Below are 19,330 nucleotides of genomic sequence, written 5' to 3'. Positions count from 1 at the left end.
AATGCTTTCTATCAAAGAAGCATTCGGCCAATACTGAAGAACTAAAACAGTGGTTTGCAAAGCTGGTTTTTCACATAGCAAAGAGGTTGTTGATGAAGTCAATCTCCTTCATGTTTTACTGATTGTAATGTACTTTTCAATGTTTATCATTCTGTAATTTCTAGTGAGAAAAGGCATTGTGAGAAAACTCAAGTAAAAGCCATGAGTGGAAAAAGGCTGAGTGAAACACTTGAGAGAAAAGCCTAGAGTTATTTTCAGATTTCTTTAGGTGTGTTTATGTCTTGTATCTTGTACCTGTGAGGTATCCCTTTCTTAGTTGGGTTAGCACTAAGAGGTATAGTTAGGTATTAGCATAGCCAATGTCAAGTTAGGTTAGAACTTGAGTGTGAAAGGATTGGGTCAATCCTGTGTTATTGGTGTATGTAATACTGTTAACTATAGTGAAATTCTTCCATAGTAGTGGAGGAGACTGGATGTAGGTTGCATAGCACAAGGCAACCGAACCAGGATACATGCTGGTGTTAGCTTTTCTCTTCTCTGCTGTGTTCTGTTTTCTGATATTCATGAGACAAAAATAAATTGTCTCATAAATTTCCGCTGCTAAGTTAAAACAGAATCAGAATTGCAAATCTGTTTTAAAAGGGTAACAACAGCAATTAAAAGGAAGGCATAGATTCAACCCCCCCTTCTCTAAGCCTACCACAACCTTCACATCATTTTCACAATTTTCAGGTACCTGAACGTCTTCTGGCGTTAAAACTATATTAGAATTTTGGACAACTGCAGGTGTCTCTACAATGTCTTTTTCAACAGGAATAGTATTTACCTCTTTTCTCTTTCGAGGATTTTTATCTTTGGAACCGACAGGCCTGCCACGCTTCTGGTGTGTATTTGCTTCAGTGGCTATTTGTCCTACTGGGACATCAATTCGAATTGGGACATTTTTTGCCCTGCCACGCTTCTGGCGTGAATTTGCTTCAGCGGCTACTTGTCCTACTGGGACATCAATTCGAATTGAGGCATTTTCCGCTGGTATATAAGATTTGGTTATCCTCTTTGTATCGAAAAATGCATCAGGCAGTTCATTGCTATTCTTTGCAAATGTATAATATTTTGAACTTCTAGTTCACATTGCCCTGATCGAGGATCTAAATGCATCAACGATGATGCATTCCAATTAAGTTTCTTTTCAGGAAGCTTATTCTCTCCCCCTAATGTTGAAAATTTTGATTCATCAAAATGACAATCCACAAACCGGGCTTTAAACACATCTCCCGTTTGTATCTCAAGATACCTCACTATAGAGGGAAAATCATATCCAACATATATCCCTAATTTTCTTTGGGGTCCTATTTTGGTGCGATTAGGTGGTGCAATGGGAACATATATCGCACACCCAAATATTCTTAAATGGGAAACATTTGGCTGCTGGCCAAAAGCTAATTGCATAGGAGAGAACTGATGGTAACTCGTTGGCCTCAAACGAATAAGTGCTGCGGCATGTAAAACTGCATGCCTCCAAACCGAGGTTGGGAGATTTGTTCTCATAAGCAAGGGTCTAGCAATTAATTGGAGGCGCTTAATAAGTGATTCTGCTAACCCATTTTGTGTGTGAACATAAGCTACTGGATGTTCAACACTTATTCCATTAGCCATACAATAAGCATCAAAATCTTGGGAAGTAAATTCACCAGCATTATCAAGGCGAATTGCTTTGATTGGATTTTCTGAAAATTGTGCTTTTAATCGAATAATTTGAGCCAGTAATCTCGCAAACGCCAGGTTGCGAGAAGATAATAAGCACACATGTGACCATCTCGAAGATGCGTCTATCAGGACCATAAAATATCTAAAAGATCCACATGGTGGATGAATAGGTCCACATATATCACCTTGAATCCTTTCTAGGAATTCAGGGGACTCAAATCCAATCTTTACTGGTGATGGCTTTAAAATTAACTTCCCTTGAGAACATGCAACACAACAAAATTCACTAGTTTTAAGAATCTTCTGGTTCTTTAGTGAATGTCCATGAGAGTTTTCAATAATTCTCCTCATCATGGTCGTTCCCGGATGACCCAATCTATCATGCCAAGTTATGAATTCATTTGGGCTAGTAAACTTCTGGTTTACAATGGCATGTGATTCAATTGCACTAATCTTGGTATAATACAATCCAGATGAAAATGAGGGTAACTTTTCTAATATAACCTTTTTATTTAAATCATGAGTTGTGATACATAAATACTTATGATTTCTCTCATTCATAGTCTCAATATGATATCCATTTCTGCGAATATCTTTAAAGCTCAACAAGTTTCTTCGAGACTTGGTAGATAATAGTGCATTATTTATTATAAATTTTGTTCCTCCAGGAAACAAAATTATAGCTCTTCCGGAGCCTTCTATCACATTGCCCGAGTCAATAATAGTATTAACATATTCATCTTTTGGCACAAGATGGGTAAAATATATATTACTTTTAAGAATAGTGTGTGAACTCGCACTATCCACAAGGCAAATATCTTCAGAATATGTCCTTGCCATTTTTCTTCAAAAAAAAAACAAATGATAATAAAATGAGTAGAAGTACATGCACAGTAAAATTATTCACATGAATACTTAACAAACACATACATATATCAAACTATTCCATCATTGATCAAATAGCCAATATTTCCTTCAGGATTCTCAAAGAAATTAGATACATCATAATGAATGGTGGAATTTTCATAATTTGAAAGAAAATTTATTTGCTTTCCTTTGTCATCCTTTTTCAAGGATACTTGATAAAGATCAACTAGGTGCCTTGGGGTACGACAGGTACGTGACCAATGGCCCTTTCCACCACAACGGAAGCATTTATCCTCAATTGATTTACTTTGCCCATTGTTTCTTTCTTTATCCCACTTCTGGTGAGGTCTTTTCTTGTGAGCATAATTTCTTTTCCTTCTATATTTTTTCTTGTTATCAAAATCTTGCCATTTACCTCTTCTGGGGTTATAATTTGTCGCATTTGCTTCAGGAAATGGGGCGGCGCCATCTGGGCGCGCTTCATGATTTCTTAAGAGCAACTCATTGTTGCGTTCAGCAACAAGAAAGCAAGAAATTAGCTCAAAATATTTTTTTAAATTATTTTTCTCGATTGCTACTGCAGGAGCACATTCGAGGCATGGAAGGTCGATAAAGTTTTCTCTAACATATCGGGCTTGAAGAGGTATCACCGTCTTTTGATGATTGTACCTTTCTTCAAGGTCTTTCCACAGATCTGCAGGATCTTTTAACGTGGGATATTCATTTTTCAATCATACGTCAACATGACGATGAAGAAAAATCATGGATTTGGCTTTATCCTTCTGGGATGCATTATTTTTCAGCCTTAATGGTATCTTCAAGATCCATTGAATCAAGATGGATTTCAGCATCTAATATTCATGATAAATAATTATTTTCAGATATATCAAGAGCATGAAATTCAAGATGAGAGAGCTTTGACATAATGAAAATTTGTTACCTGAGTCTTCCTAAAAATTTGATCAGAGTCTCGTGCTGATAACGTGTTGTAAAACAACTAAATAAATAAGGAAGATGTAAATATAAAATAAAATATGTAAATAGAAGACTCTAGCATTAATATAATTAGCTCAATAATAATTTATATATATACATTAATATTATATGTTGTAATATGTATATATATGTAAAGATAGAAAGAAGTATTAAAAGTAAGGAGAGAGAGAAATGGAAATATTTGTAATTGTGTGCTTGTATTTCTCTCAGAGGCAAAGACCTCTATTTATACATATATTGGGAGCTTAATTTCAACATGCATTTAATGTCATTCCTTCTTTAAAAATGTGAGTTTTACATAGGAATGGACATCCACATTGCTCGTTCTTATCACAACAAAAACTACTCAAGTATAAAGTCCAATAATTTTTTTGGCATGATTGTAAAATAAAGTTTATTTCTTCAATAATTTGTTCCTTAATTTGTTTGTATTTCTCTAAAAAAAAAATCGTAAAAAATATTATAATACCCTAAAAATTTTATTAAGAAAACAAAATTAGTATTTTTTTTACGAGATATATTTGTAAGCTTTATTTTTTATATTTGTTTAAAAAATGGTTGGATTGTGGGAGTGTTTGTTTTTTTTTAATAATTATACAAAAAATAATAATGAATTAATATAAATATATTAACATTTGTAAAATTAAGTATATTAATAAAATTCTAATAACTTAATTAACATATCAAAAAATTTAATAATTAAAAAGTATCTTCTTGCTTTTTTTAATAGGTTGACAATATCGTTTATAATATGTTTGATAATAGTGTCTTTGTAAATATTTTGTGCCATTATATTTTATTAGTTATCTTTTGTATAATATAAAAAAATTACATGTCAATATATAATTGTGTGTGAGAGAGATCAAAAAACATAAATTTAAAAAAAAGACCAAAATTCAAGCTAAACAATCATAATTTTTTTAAAAAAAATTTAGATTCAAATAATGTAATCTCTTTTTCTTTGTAAATTAATCATTCAGTAAATTTTTGTGATTTGATTGCAGAATTGATTCTGTATAAAATTTACGGTAGAAATTTTTTTCAATGAAATTAACCATTCCATGCAAGATTAAAACTTCACTAAATAAAGGGTTTTGGTATGTGTACACTAAAATTAGTCATTAAAGTCAGCCACTAGTATAAAATACATATTAAAATATAAATACACATCTATTATATCTATTATATACTACTAATTTTTTAATTAAAATATGTCACATGTCACTTTTTCGTTACAATTAAAATAAAATTTTTCTCTCCAAAATTAAAAAATTCTTCCCTCCTCTCTCACCCTTTCTCTATCTCTTTCATTTTTTTCACTCACTCTATCTCTCTTATATATCATTATTAATTATTAATTATAAATTTGACAATCAAAATATATAACATAGCATTCTCTAATTACATTCAAATAAAATTAAAATTTTAAAATTGAATATAGCTATATTATATATTGTATTTATATATTACTAACTAATTTAATAACTAAAATGTGTCAGATGACACTCTCTTATTAAAATTTAGAAAAAATATTTTCTTCCAAAATTACTAAACCTCCTTCTTACGTTCTCTTATCTATCTCTCTTTTTTTCTATTTCTCTCTATCATTCGCACTCTATATATAATTTATATTTTATATTAGTAATTTGACAAATCAAAATATGCGTCAAATATTCTTTTATTGTAATAAAATAAATTTTTTCTTTAGCTTCCAAAATTAACAATAAGTTTTTTAGTATTTCATATGAAAGAGTTTAATTTTTTAATAATAATTAATTTTAACATTCGTTATCTAAAATTTGAAAGAATTTAACTTGTATACTCTTATATTTAATTAGGTATTAAGTTTGTTGCACAAATAAAAATAATTAATTTTTATGCTTGTTATTTAAAAATAATATTTGTTACTCTATATATATAAAAATATAATTAGATATTAGCATAAAAAGATTTATATCAATTCTAACTTTTAATCACAATATTAGTATTTTTTTAAATTATATACAATAAATATTTAAAAAAAAGTATAAACATAGATTAGAAAGATAAGCAGTAAAAATTTAAAGCTAAATAAAAATATATGTATATAATAAGATTTTTTATTTAAATTATATTATGTTATTAATTTTATTTTTTGTAGAACAAAATGGTAGAGAAAAATAGAGAATGAGAGAAAAGAGAGAGAAAGATAAAAAAGAAGAATGGGAGTGGGAGTTTGTTAATTTTGGAAGCTAAAAAATTTTTTATTTTAATTACAATAAAAAATATTTGGTGACACATTTTAATTTGTTAAATTTCTAATATAAAATATAAATTATATATAGAGTGCGAAAGATAGAGAGAAATAGAAAAAAAAGGAGGTAGATAAGAGAATGTAAGAAGAAGATTTAGTAATTTTGGAAGAAAATATTTTCTCTAAATTTTAGTAAGAGAGTGTCATGTGACACATTTTAGTTATTAAATTAGTTGGTAATATATAAATATAATATATAATATAATTATATTCAATTTTAAAATTTTAATTTTGTTTAAATGTAATTAGAGAATGCCATGTTGTACATTTTGATGGACAAATTAGAATGAGTGAAGAAATGAGAGAGATAGAGAAAATGAGAGAGAGAGGAGGAGAGAACTCTTTAATTTTGGAGAGAAAAATTTGATTTTAATTGCAATAAAAAAGTGACATGTGACATATTTTGATTGTAAAATTAATAGTATATAATAGATAATAAATATGTATTTATATTTTAATATATATTTTATACTGGTGGCTGACTTTAATGTTTATAACATATATTTTACATATATTAATATATTTATATTAATTCATTATTATATTTTTTGTATAATTATTAAAAAAAACGAACACTCTCACAATCCAACAATTTTTTAAACAAATATAAAAAATAAAGCTTACAAATATATCTCATAAAAAAATATTAATTTTGTTCCTTAATAAAATTTTTAGGATATCATAATGTTTTTTACGATTATTTTTTTTTAGAGAAATATAAACAAACTAAGGAATAAATTATTGAAAAAATAAATTTTATTTTACAATTATGCCAAAAAAATTATTAGACCTTATATTTGAACAGTTTTAATTTTATTTTGTATAATGGCCCAATAATATTTTTGTTCAAGACCCAACAACACATAAAGTAACCTCAAATGACAATTCTATCCACAATATAAATTTTTTAGTAATTATTGCACACTCCTAACCACCCTTCAGAATATTAAAAAGTTGTGAAACTAAATCCACCAGATGTCATTATTTTATTTGAAGGTCAACTCTTAGCCATCTTTAGCCATTAATATTCTGGTCACCAGAGACTTCACCATATATATATATATATATATATATATATATATATGAAAAGTTCTTTGGTGGTATTGATTTTGGTGGCTAAGTGTGGCATAAGTTTGACCAACAAATAAAATATTGACATATGATAAAAAAATTAAATCTAAAATAAAAATGATTCTCTTTCTTGTAATTTTTTATAATTATTTTTATCAAAATAATTTTTTATAATTATTTTCATAATTATAAAAAATAATTTTAAAAAAATAACACCAAAATAATTTTATAATTATATTTATAATTATTATTTTATTATTATTTTATTTATTAAAGAAAAATAATTTTTATAATTATTTTTACTAAAATAATTTTTTATAATTATTTTTATTTTTTAATTATTTTTATTATTATTATTTTTAGTAATTTCTAAAAATAACACCAAAATTATTTTTTTAATTATTTTTATTTCTAAAAAATATTTTTTTATAATTATTTTTTTATAATTTCAAAAAACTAACACCAAAATGATATTCTCCCTCTTGGTGTTAGTTTAAAAATAATTATAAAAAATTATAAGAGAAAGGATATTATTTTAGTTTTAGTTTTCCAAAATTATAAAAAAAATAATTATAAAAAAATTTATTTTGATAAAAAATAATAATAAAAATGCTTAAAAAATAATTTTGGTATTATTTTTAGAAATTATTAAAAAAATAATAATAAAAATAATTAAAAAATAAAAATAATTATAAAAATAATTATAAGAAATTATTTTTTAAAAATAAAAATAATAATCAAAACTATAATTAAAAAATTATTTTAATATTTTTAAATTATTTTTATAATTATAAAAAAATTATAAAAAATTATTTTGATAAAAGTAATTATAAAAAATTATAAAAAAGAGAGAATCATTTTAGTTTTAGATTTTTTTTTATCATGTGTCAATATTTTATTTGTTGGTCAAATTTATGTTATCTTTAACCACCAAAATTAATGCCACCATAAAACTTCTATATATATATATATATATATATATATACACAATGGATACTTAAACCTTATCATGAATTATGTCTAATAAGCAATTGAGTAGAAGCACATTAGTTTATGCCTTAACTGTTATTATTGTGGATATTCTATTTAGTTCTGATTTCATGTTTTATTTCAGTAGAAGCACTTATATTTTTGTTCTATTTTGTAGTGATTTTCCACCCGTTTTTTTATTGTAGCTGTCAAATTTGAAAGCTATGTCATCCCTATTTTCATAGCTATTATTACACAAATACATTTTAGTATGTCCTTGCTTTCGGTGGTTTTCTCATTCTTTTTTGTCGACTGATCATTTATTAGCTATAAGAGTGATTATTTATTTCTTTTCACTATCCCAAATGCATTGAACTATTGAATGTTGACGTGTCAGGTGATCCTTTTATTCTGCTAAAGAAGCGGTAGAATATAAATCAAAAAAATTTTTAAATACCATAGAATCACTGAATGCAGAATTACAAAATTTGAATAATGAGAGTGAGAGGATCACTAGGAAATTAAATTATTAGTTGTTATAGAATTATAATTCTTTTTTAAATAATTTTTGGAAGTTTAAGAGACTCATTTTTAAGATGTTTCACTGGTTATAATAGCAAGTAAATAATTCATGTAAATCAATAAAAAATAATTTTTTTATATTTTTATATTTTTTTATTTTTTTATTTTTTTTAATTTGACAAAGGAATAGGTCACACTTTAAAAGCGTGGCAAAAGGTTTTAGCTGGTAAGCCACGTTTTAAAAGTCATGGAAAGAAAGGTTGGACACCCTCAACAGAATGTATCTTAAATAAGTAATTTTTAAAGTCATGAAAATAATCATAAAAATGGCAAAAACTTCCTCCTCTGAATAGTTCGAAAGGAGATCCAACCCTGTTTCTTGGAGCTGAAAGGTTTGGTGAGGACAAAGGTAAAAAAAAGATCTTAAGAGAAGGAAGGACGTCAAGTTTTCGACAAAGAAGTTGATATATTTTCAAGAAACTTCAAGAATTAGGATGTAGTTGGGAAGGGTTAAGGACCTTAGATTCAAAGTCGAAAAATAGAAGGCTAACTTCTAATGTTGTGAAAATGCAATCATACACATAGATGAAATGATGCTCCGACTTATCAAGTCGAAAAAAACAGACCCTCTTTTCAGGATTGGCAACTACAATTTCGTATCTTCTCTCATCCTTCCAATTTAAACATAACCTATGATGCTTACGAAAGGTTTCAACATATTCGTTATCAATAACAGGGATGTGAGTAAGAACATATATATCTACCCAAGTCAAGTCAGATGGACTTTAGAGGACTTGTTATGAATTACTGACCGAGACATAAAAGCTATACTTATAATACAATAAAAGAAGATCATCACTACAAGTTGGCATGCTAGGGATAACAACATAAGCATTTACACAAAATCAAAAGAGGTTGGGTCATCATCAACTAAGAACGATATAGTTCTTGCAGCCCTTTGTATGCCAAACAAACATACAGATATGAAAATGGTCCCATCTTCAATGGAAAACATGGAACCATTTGGGGGCAACATAAAGTAAACCCCCCTCCCTCAATTTCTCAGTGGCAACAATAAAAGTTCAAGAAAAAAGCAAATTCTCAAACGAATACAACATAGAACCATTAAATACACAAAGAATCATTGCCAAATCAACAAAAAGGAATTCAAAAGTAGAAGCACATTATCCAACCAAGAACAAAAGTGCAGAAAATAAATGGGAGAGGCGAAGACCAACCTTGATTGAAAAATGAAATGAAGCACACAAGCAGCAAAACACAAACGTTTCTCTCAAAAGTGCGAGCAAGGCCTTCTAGGCCTCAAGATAAAGATATCTTGAATGCAAGAGTGGTTGCACGAAAGAAAGTTGAAAAGATTGAAAGAGGAAAAAAACGTTGAGTGCAAACGTTTCAGAAAAGAAGCGAAAAAGAAGAAAGAAAAATGAGTTTGGGTATTTATAAGACCCCAAGGGCAAAAGAGTAATTTTGCGACCCCTCATTTATGGCACACGGCTATCAAGGTAGCCATAGAGTAATGTGCGCAAAACTATGAAAAGACGTAACGTCTCGATTTTTAAAACACATCGAGTGCCCAACCTTGCTCCAAGGAAGATGGTTTGTTCGAGCTGATGTTTTAATCTGCCATAGACCAGTTGGATCTACAAATGCTCGAGTTCGACCTCAAAAAGCTCAGACTCAAGCAGGAGCACTGTTCATACCCTAGCGCAAAATGAATAGAAGCATACTCAAGAGATCTAACTACTACACATACCTGACCTCGTACGACGACGGTAGTTCAGCTCTACTTATTCCAATAAGTAACTAACTCCTAAGATATCTCTCACTTATCTAGAAGGAAGATCTTAACAACTTCTCTAGAAAAAGGGAACAGTTATCCACCATTAAAGGTGAAACTACTTTAAAAGGTGGTTATCTTTTCCATTATAAATATACTAACATCCTCAGGTATATTAAAGACCCAATCTACTTAAAACCTGTTTAAACCCTTGCTAACTTAAGCATCGGAGTCCCTTGCAGGTACCACCCTCACCTCCTCATGAGGAACTCAGATGGCAGCACCTCGATATCAGAAGAAGTTAGACGCTGCCTCAAAAAGAGTCTAGACTTTACGTTCAGGCCCAAAAGCAACCCAGTTTCTGGTAACCCTCGGAACAATAGCCAATATGCAAAAGCTTTATCCTTAAAAGGTGGAGTTAAGCCTCAAAGTAGCCCTTGAAGTTACACTCGAGTCTCAAAGTAGTCCCTGAGCTTAATAGTTACCTAATTTCATCCCTGAAGTTGAATGTCGAGACCCACAGTCGTGCTTCTAGCAATTTTCATCTACTTGGCTCCACCGGAAAACTGATCTAGACTCTTCTGTGACACGCTGGCAACGAAATGGCTAGCTGACGTGGATGAGTAAAATTTTTTTATTCAATTTAGTCCCTAAATTGAAGTTAAAAAACCTAATCCCCAAATTTGAAGATCACTCTCTGCATTGCCCACTCTCTTATCATCTCTTCAGTTATATTCTCTTGTCTTGGCTTCTCCATCTTCAAAGCCACACGGTTATGGGTAGCACGAGCAACGTAACTGGGAGCTCGAACAACCCACGATCTTTTGAAAGCATTATGAGGAGAATAACTAGAAACAGAGATTCGCGTTTGCTAAAATGATGTGGGTGCGGGTCAAGACTAGTGTTGCGATGGTTAGGGACGAATTCTAACCCAGGGAGATCGTTCTTTGGTTGTCCAAACTATAATGTAAATGGTTGTTATTTTTTGTTGTATTTCTGGATATAAACTTGGCTGATTCACTTTTGTGGGTGTATCCTGTAAGTAAGAGGTGGTGTGAGTTGTTTCTGTGGATAGATAAAATTCTGGAAGATGTGATAATATGTGATGGTAGAACAAACCCTTCAATTGACAATAAAGAATAGAAGATGAAGATTGCTTGGAAACTTGGAAGGTTAGAGTTTGAAGTTAGGGTTATAAAAATGGGTAGAATTTTGGTGTTTGTATTTATGCTGCTGATTATATGAGTTGTTCTTCTCTTAAAGTTGGATAGGTAATTTGGCCAATTTTATCTGGACAAAAACAAATGACATGTTATATGCATATGTTGTTCCTAGACTTGTACCTGTCTTTTTTTTTTTGAAAGAAATGCAAATTAAAGTAAGCGACATCATCGTGCTTGCATATTTTGGAAATTTGAGAAATAATATGAAATACTAATCCATTCATCCATATTATAATTGTTTTCCATAATATTATGAAACAGCCAAAATATTGTTCACCAAGAAATATTGTTCATCCATGATGTCAAAGTTTTCATTATTAAGGCCTTACAAGGCCACAAAGCCATATGATCCTAATGAAGACAATATTGAAATTAAATAATCCAAACAAAATAGATGGACAAAAACACTAATTGTTTCATATACATAATAATCTAAGTATTTTATTTTTTTATTCTGGGTGGTGTGAATTCAGGGTTGGACACAAACTTCAAGAAGTTTGCAAGCCTTGTAGCAGTTCCCTTTGTTGCACCTGTCATAGAATCAGGTGGATAATTCCTTGCTGGTGGAGTGCTAGCTAGTGGGATGGTAGCAGGTGGAGTGCTTACTGATAGATTGCAGTTTTCTGAAGTTGATTTTGTGGCTTTGGACAACTTCTTTTTAGAAGAGAGTTTTGGTGTTGTGGTAAGCTTGGTGTAATATGTCATAGGGTGCTGATTTTGATGAGAATTGGAATTTGGAATTGTTTGGTTTGGTCTTGGTTGTGTTTTATAAAGGAATCGTAAAAATTGTGATTTTGGGTAAAAGTTAGTTTTTGGTGAACTTTCTCTGATTATAACTTTTGCCTCGGTTTTCAAAATCGAGTGAAATTTATTTAGAATTAAAGATCTTTGAAAACCCTTTAAATCAATATAAAGTTTGTAAAATTCTGAATTTTGTAGAGGAAGTTATGATCATTCAAAGTTGGTGTTAAAAATATGAAATTCTGTAAAGTTGCAGAATTTTATGATTTCTGATATATGCGCACGCACAGCCTTGTGCGGATGCACAATCTGCGTAAATTTTGATCTGTGCGGATGCACACGCCTATGCGCACGCACAGGCAGAGAAATGCGTTCTGTTTGCAGTGCAAGCACAGCTTGTGCGCGCACATATTTAAGGAAGAATTTCAACCTGTGCGTATGCACAGGCCTGTGCGGACGCACACGTTGGGAAGGCCAGTCTGTTGGGGGCATTGGCACAAGTTGTGCGAGTGAACATATTTTCAAGTTTTGACACCTGTGCGTACGCACACCCCTGTGCGTATGCACACATTTTAAAACTCTTAGGTGCGTGCGCGCGCACACTCCTGTGCGGCCGCACACGCCTTATTTCTCAAATTTTGCTTTGTTTTCAACTATTCTATCTCCCCAACAAGGTTGTAAGCTTCTATAACACCTTTTTAAGACTTTTGGGCATATTTTTGGATACTTGAAAATGGAAAAGGATATTAAGGGTCTTAGACGATATTATTTGGAAAAATTTAGAAAAACAGAGGCCTAGGTTTCTGGAGTACTAAAGGTGGTTTAATATTATGTGGTGAATGGTTGAGGAATGAGATGAGGATTAAGGAAATGTTGAGTTCAGAACTGAAATGTGAATGAACAGTGGTTGAAAAGAGTCGAGGGCTCTAAATGAAGTGATGGATCCATCTTGTATTAAAAATGTTTTTGAAAACCACTGCACTACTTTTCATTGAGATTATAAGACGCTATGCGCCCGGTAGGGGCCGAGGTTGGATCCCGCCTATCGAGGTAGCAGCGGCAGCATAAGGGCGGTGGTTTGTCCCGCTTGCACTTAGATATGATGCCGGTGGCAATAGATCCCCCTCGCATCCCTTCGGATCATCAGAGCATACAAGCGCAAAACCCTGGATAGTGATCTGAGCACTATATCTCGGGGGTTCCCACACCATGATTCCGAAGGGCAACATCTCCTTGGAGATGTGTTGGGTTGGCAGTTGAACCAACAATGTGATATCACAGCCAGTAGAACAGGCATTCATCATGTGCATTTTCTATCTGTTTATATGCTTTGCTGACTTGAGATTATTTGCCTATTTGTATAACATGCCTAATTGCTACTTGAATTAATTGCTTATTATGCTCCTACTTGTGTTTTACTTGCATTGTATATAATTGTGCTTTCTACTGGGATTGAGGAGGTTCGAAAGGCGGAGACGATGGGATCGCATGGAGAGTAGGCTGGTGAAGGCTGTGGGACAGCGGTGTTGGTTTAGATTAGAAACTCCCCTAAGATGTAGTACCCGGTTTATTTATGTTAAGGTTTTATATAATTATGCTTAATTGTTTTAGTATGCCTTAAGTTTGAATCTTGTGATAGATATGGAGCTTAAGATTGCCTTTGGCATCCCGGGGTCTTATATCCTACATCACTGGGCACTGTTACCATACTGAGAACCTCCGGTTCTCATACCATATTTCTGTTGTGTTTTTCAAATGTAGGTCGTAACCCACCTCGGTGAGTTATTTTGGATGGTGACAGAAGCGGAGGATCTTGGATTCTTTTGGAGTCTTTTTGGTTTATTTTGTTTATATGTCTCTCACTTTTGAATTTTGGTTTTGCCTAGAGGCTTGTATTTGAGAGAACAAAACTATATAAGCTGTTTTTACTGTCAGGTTTCTGTATGGTTTGTATATGGCTAGCCGGCTTAAACTCCGCGAGTCGTGGCTAGATTTTTTATGATATTACACTATTATACTATTATCCTTGTTTATATCACACCTATTTCTTGTGCTTTAAGTTAGACGCTTTGTTAGTACGTTTTGCGCTTTTAAATCCTAACTTTGAGTTATATCTTTCATCAGGCTTCTAGATTATATTATCCCTATATATATATATATATGAGCTTAGAACTGTCGTAAGCTCTGATTAACCTTTGCTTTACGACGCGAGGTAAAGCTTAGGCTAATTAGGGTGTTATATTTAGTGGTATCAGAGTGGTTCATCCTTGTGAGCCTGAGGGATGGACCGATTGTGCTTCATTGCATACTCTGTGTATCTTTTCTTTGATGCTATTAGGTTATCTATTTGATATATGCATAGCATGCTTGTTTGTGAGTGTCTGTTTGGGATAATTGAAGCACTAGACTTTTGATATTGAGACTGATCACCTTGATATCGATTGTTTGGGGTAGACAGGAACCCTAATGGCCACTCGCGGGCGAGGTCGAACACGTACACGGGAAAGTAGGAATGAGCAACCAGCTGATAACCATGCCGAGTTCATGGCGGCCATGGCTAACTTAGCGAACACCATGGAAGCGAATGCTGCTGCGACTCTGCAAGCTGTGCAGAGGTTAGGCCAACCGGCCGGGAGCGGGAATGGTAATGGGAATGGCGAAGGAAATGCCAATGATAATGCTGAGGGAAATGGAAATAACACGGGAGGAGTTCCGATGACCTTGGCGATGTTCCTCAAGGTTCATCTGCCAACATTCCGAGGATCAACTAATCCTACTGAAGTGGACCACTGGTTCCAGGCCATGGAGCGTGCTTTACAGGCGCAACATGTTCCACACAATCAGTATGTAGAGTTTGCCACTTATCAGCTTGCGGGAGAGGCCCAGCCTTGGTGGCAAGCAAAGTGTCGCTTGCTACAGCTACAGAACGCTGATGTTCCGTGGGATGTGTTCTGAACGGCCTTTTATAAGAAATACTTTCCTGAATCTGCAAGGGAAGCGAAGGAGATGGAACTGATGCAGCCGAAGCAAGGTTCCCTATCTGTGGCGGACTACACAAGCAAGTTCGAAGAGCTTTGTAGATTTTTCTGAGTGTGTCAGGGAGCCCCGGAGGCTTACAAGAGCTGGAAGTGCATTAAGTACCAGAGGGATTTGAAGGATAGCATTATGACTGCTGTGGCCCCTATGGAGATCCGTGTCTTCTCCGACTTGGTGAACAAAGCAAGGGTGGTTGAGGAGTATGCCAAGACCGTAGCGGCATCCAAGGACGCCTACGGAGAAAATACTAGCAAGGGACGTGGCAAGTATTACCACCCGAGGGGTCAAAACTTTAAGAGAGGAGGATCTGCGCATCAAAGTCAAGGTAGTTTCAGGAAGAACACTCATGATCAGTTTCAGCGTGGCAAGGGAAGAGGAAGTCAGAGTGGGTGCTTCAACTGTGGACTGCCTGGTCATATCGCGAGGGATTGCACTCGTGGGAAGAACCCGAATGCGGGTCAGAGTCAGCACCAGGGGCGAGTTTTTGCTGTGAATGCTAAGGATGCTTCCAAGGAAGATCTGTTGATGAGAGGTATTTGTTTATTTGGTGATAAGACTTTAATAGCATTATATGATATTGAAGCATCGCATTCGTTTATCTCGTTTGCTAAAGTTGAGGAATTAGGCTTGAAAGTGTCAGAGTTACCTTTTGATCTGCATGTACATACTCCGCATCAGACATTTATGACTAGGTCAGGTTGTAGACAAGTAGGTTTCAAACTTGAGGGTAGAGATTTTATGCATCATTTGATCTATTTACCAATGGTTGGGTTGGAGATGATTTTGGGATTTGATTGGTTGTTGAAGAATCGGGTTTTGTTGGATTGCTTTGAACGGACAATTCGATTTATGCCGGAAGGAGAGAGTGGAGTAGTGATAGCCATGGGATACTACCTGAACTTTGTAGTGGTGCACTGTAGTGGGGAAGAGTGTCAGGGTTACATCTTGTTAACTGCTAACGCTTTGGGCGATACCCAAGGCTTAGATCAGATTCCGGTAGTTAAGGATTATCCGAAGGTATTTCCAGAAGATATCCCTGAGTTCCCACCTCAACGGGAAATCGAGTTTGCGTTTGAATTAGTGCCGGGAGCCGGACCACTGTCAATTGCTCCTTATAGGATGGCTCAGATAGAGCTGGCCGAGTTAAAGACTCAGTTGTAAGAGCTTCTAAACAAAAGTTTCATTCGACCGAGTGTGTCACCGTGGGGAGCGCCGTTTTTATTGGTAAAGAAGAAGGATGGAGGAATGCGACTGTGTGTGGATTACCAACAACTGAACAAAGTAACTATGAAGAATAAGTACCCGCTGCCAAGAATAGATGACTTGATAGATCAACTGCAAGGAGCTAGAGTGTTTTCCAAGATTGACTTGAGATCCAGTTACCATCAGATAAGGGTGAAGGAGGATGATATTCCTAAGACTGTGTTTAGGATGCGTTATGGACACTATGAGTTTACGGTGATGTTCTTCGGGTTAACGAACGCACCTGTTGTTTTCATGGATTACATGAACAGAGTCTTTCATTCTTTTCTGGACAAGTTCGTGGTAGTCTTTATGGACGACATCTTAGTTTACTCCAAGACGGCAAAGGAACATGAGGAACATTTAAGGATTGTGCTGCAAATCCTGAAAGAGTGGAAATTGTATGCTAAGTTGTCGAAGTGTGAGTTCTGGAAGGAGGAAGTGAAATTTCTAGGTCATGTGGTGAGCAAGGGAGGTATAGCGGTAGATCCTTCTAAGGTAGAAGTGGTGATGGAATGGGAAAGACCAACGACGGTAACAGAAGTTAGGAGTTTCTTGGGATTAGCTGGATATTACCGGAGATTGATCGAAGGATTTTCCCGAATTGCACTACCGATGACCAAGTTGACAAGAAAAGAAATGCCTTTTGTTTGGACGTCGGAGTGTGAAGAGAGTTTTCAGACCTTGAAGCAGAAGCTAACTTCAGCACCTCTTTTGATCTTACTGGAACCGCATGAACTGTTTGAAGTGTATTGTGATGCTTCTCTGAAGGGTTTGGGTTGCATGTTGATGCAACACCGGAATGTGGTTGCTTACGCATCGCGTCAACTGAGACCGCATGAGGTGAACTACCCAACTCATGACTTGGAATTAGCGGCGATTGTGTTTGCATTGAAGATCTGGAGGCACCACTTGTACGGAGTGAGATTTAGCATCTTTTTCTGATCATAAGAGTCTCAAGTACATCTTTGATCAGAAAGAGCTTAATATGCGTCAGAGGAGATGGATGGAGTTGCTTAAGGACTATGATTTTGAGTTAAGTTATCACCCTGGAATGGCAAATGTGGTGGCAGACGCTTTGAGTTGGAAGTCCTTGACAATAGCTTGGATGAGAATCAAGGAAGAGGAGCTAGTGGAGAAGTTTGTGGATCTTAACTTGGATATAGGTGAAGATGCCGGAAGAGCTTGCTTAAATCAGTTACAAATCTCAAGTGATTTTAAATCTGAACTCCTAAAGGCTCATCAAAATGATAACGTGTTACCAAAGGTGTTGCCAGCTATCAAACAAGGGAAGCAATGGAGAGTGTCATGGGATCAAGATGGATTGTGGAGATTCAAGGGTAGGATCATTGTGCCGGATGTTGGGACGTTACGGCAAGATATATTGAGAGAAGCGCACAAGAGCAGATTTTCTATTCTCCTTGGAAGTACTAAGATGTACCACGATCTGAAGACTATGTTCTAGTGGCCCGGTATGAAGAAGGATGTGGCAGAACATGTATCAAAGTGCCTGACATGTCAGAAGGTGAAGATAGAACATCAGAGACCGTCGGGGATGCTACAACCACATGAAATTCCTCAGTGGAAGTGGGAAGGAATTTCAATGGATTTTGTGACCAGTTTACTGAGGACTAGGTCGGGATTTAATGCGATTTGGGTGATCGTGGATTGCTTAACCAAATCCGCTCATTTCCTGCCTATCTGAGTAAACTATTCTATGGAGGAGTTGGTGAGATTGTACATCAAGGAGATAGTAAGGTTTCATGGTGTGTCGTCGAGCATAGTGTCAGACCGTGATCCCCAATTCACTTCAAGATTTTGGAGAGCTTTCCAAAGAGCTTTCAGCACAAAGCTATGTCTCAGTACCACATATCATCCGCAAACCGATGGACAGTCGGAAAGGACTATTCAGACGTTAGAAGATATGCTCAGAGCATGTGTGTTGGATCAACCCGGGAGTTGGGATCGTTATATGCCATTGGTGGAATTTGCATACAACAACAGCTTTCATGCGAGCATTGGGATGGCTCTGTATGAGGCCTTGTATGGACGGAAGTGCCAATCTCCACTTTGTTAGTATGAAGCTGGTGAAGCAAGTGTTTTGGGTTCTAATTTAATAGCAGAGACTACTGAGAACATTAAGAAGATTCGTGCAAGGATTCTAACTGCTCAGAGTAGACAGAAGAGTTATGCGGATTAGAGAAGGAAAATGTTAGAGTTTGAAGTGGGAGAGCACGTATTCCTTAGAGTTACACCGACAACTGGAATTGGAAGAGCAATCAAGACCAAGAAGTTGAATCTGAGGTATATAGGACCGTTTGAGATTTTAAGGCGATTCGGGCCGGTGGCATATCAAGTGGCCTTGCCACCTCACCTATCTAACCTACATAACGTATTCCACGTGTCACAACTCTGTAAGTACACGTCGGATGCGACTCATGTGTTGGAGCCTGAATCGGTCGAGTTGAAAGAGAACTTGACTTTCCAAGTAACGCCAGCGAGAATCGATGACACTAGTGTGAAGAAGCTGCGAGGAAAGAATGTTCCATTAGTTAAAGTTACTTGGGAGCGAGCAGGAGTTGAAGAGCACACTTGGGAATTGGAGTCTGAGATGTGAAAGGATTATCCTGAGCTTTTCTCAGGTAATTCAAATTTTGAGTGCAAAATTTCTTATTTGGTGGGGAGAATATAAGAACCGCGATTAATCAAACAGGTTAATTAAGTGATTAATTGCCCAAATTTGATTCCGAAAAGTTAGAGTGAGAATTTGAGGTTTTAAACATCATTTTTGGACTCAGTAGGTCTTTCCGAGTCAGAAAATATGTTTTCTACAAAAAAACCGTGAAAAATTGTGAACCGGCAGTTGAA

The 19,330-nt window shown here is 34.5% G+C and overlaps 1 protein-coding gene across 1 annotated transcript; it reads left to right on the top strand.

Moving 5' to 3' along the window:
- The first annotated feature begins 18,671 nt into the window (after nt 1-18,671).
- LOC112742822 (uncharacterized) lies at nt 18,672-19,079 on the top strand. Its single transcript, XM_025792059.1, has one exon. It carries the CDS (start codon nt 18,672-18,674, stop codon nt 19,077-19,079), a length of 408 nt encoding a protein of 135 aa, XP_025647844.1.
- The last annotated feature ends 251 nt before the right edge of the window (nt 19,080-19,330 follow it).

This window comes from Arachis hypogaea, chromosome 14, assembly GCF_003086295.3.
Source record: "Arachis hypogaea cultivar Tifrunner chromosome 14, arahy.Tifrunner.gnm2.J5K5, whole genome shotgun sequence".
Classification (NCBI taxonomy): Eukaryota; Viridiplantae; Streptophyta; class Magnoliopsida; order Fabales; family Fabaceae; genus Arachis; species Arachis hypogaea.
This window is presented reverse-complemented; position numbering and strand designations above follow the sequence as displayed.

Excerpts from the sequence above, each read along its gene's own strand:
- LOC112742822 (XM_025792059.1), top strand. The coding sequence starts at position 18,672 with ATGTTAGAGTTTGAAGTGGGAGAGCACGTATTCCTTAGAGTTACACCG.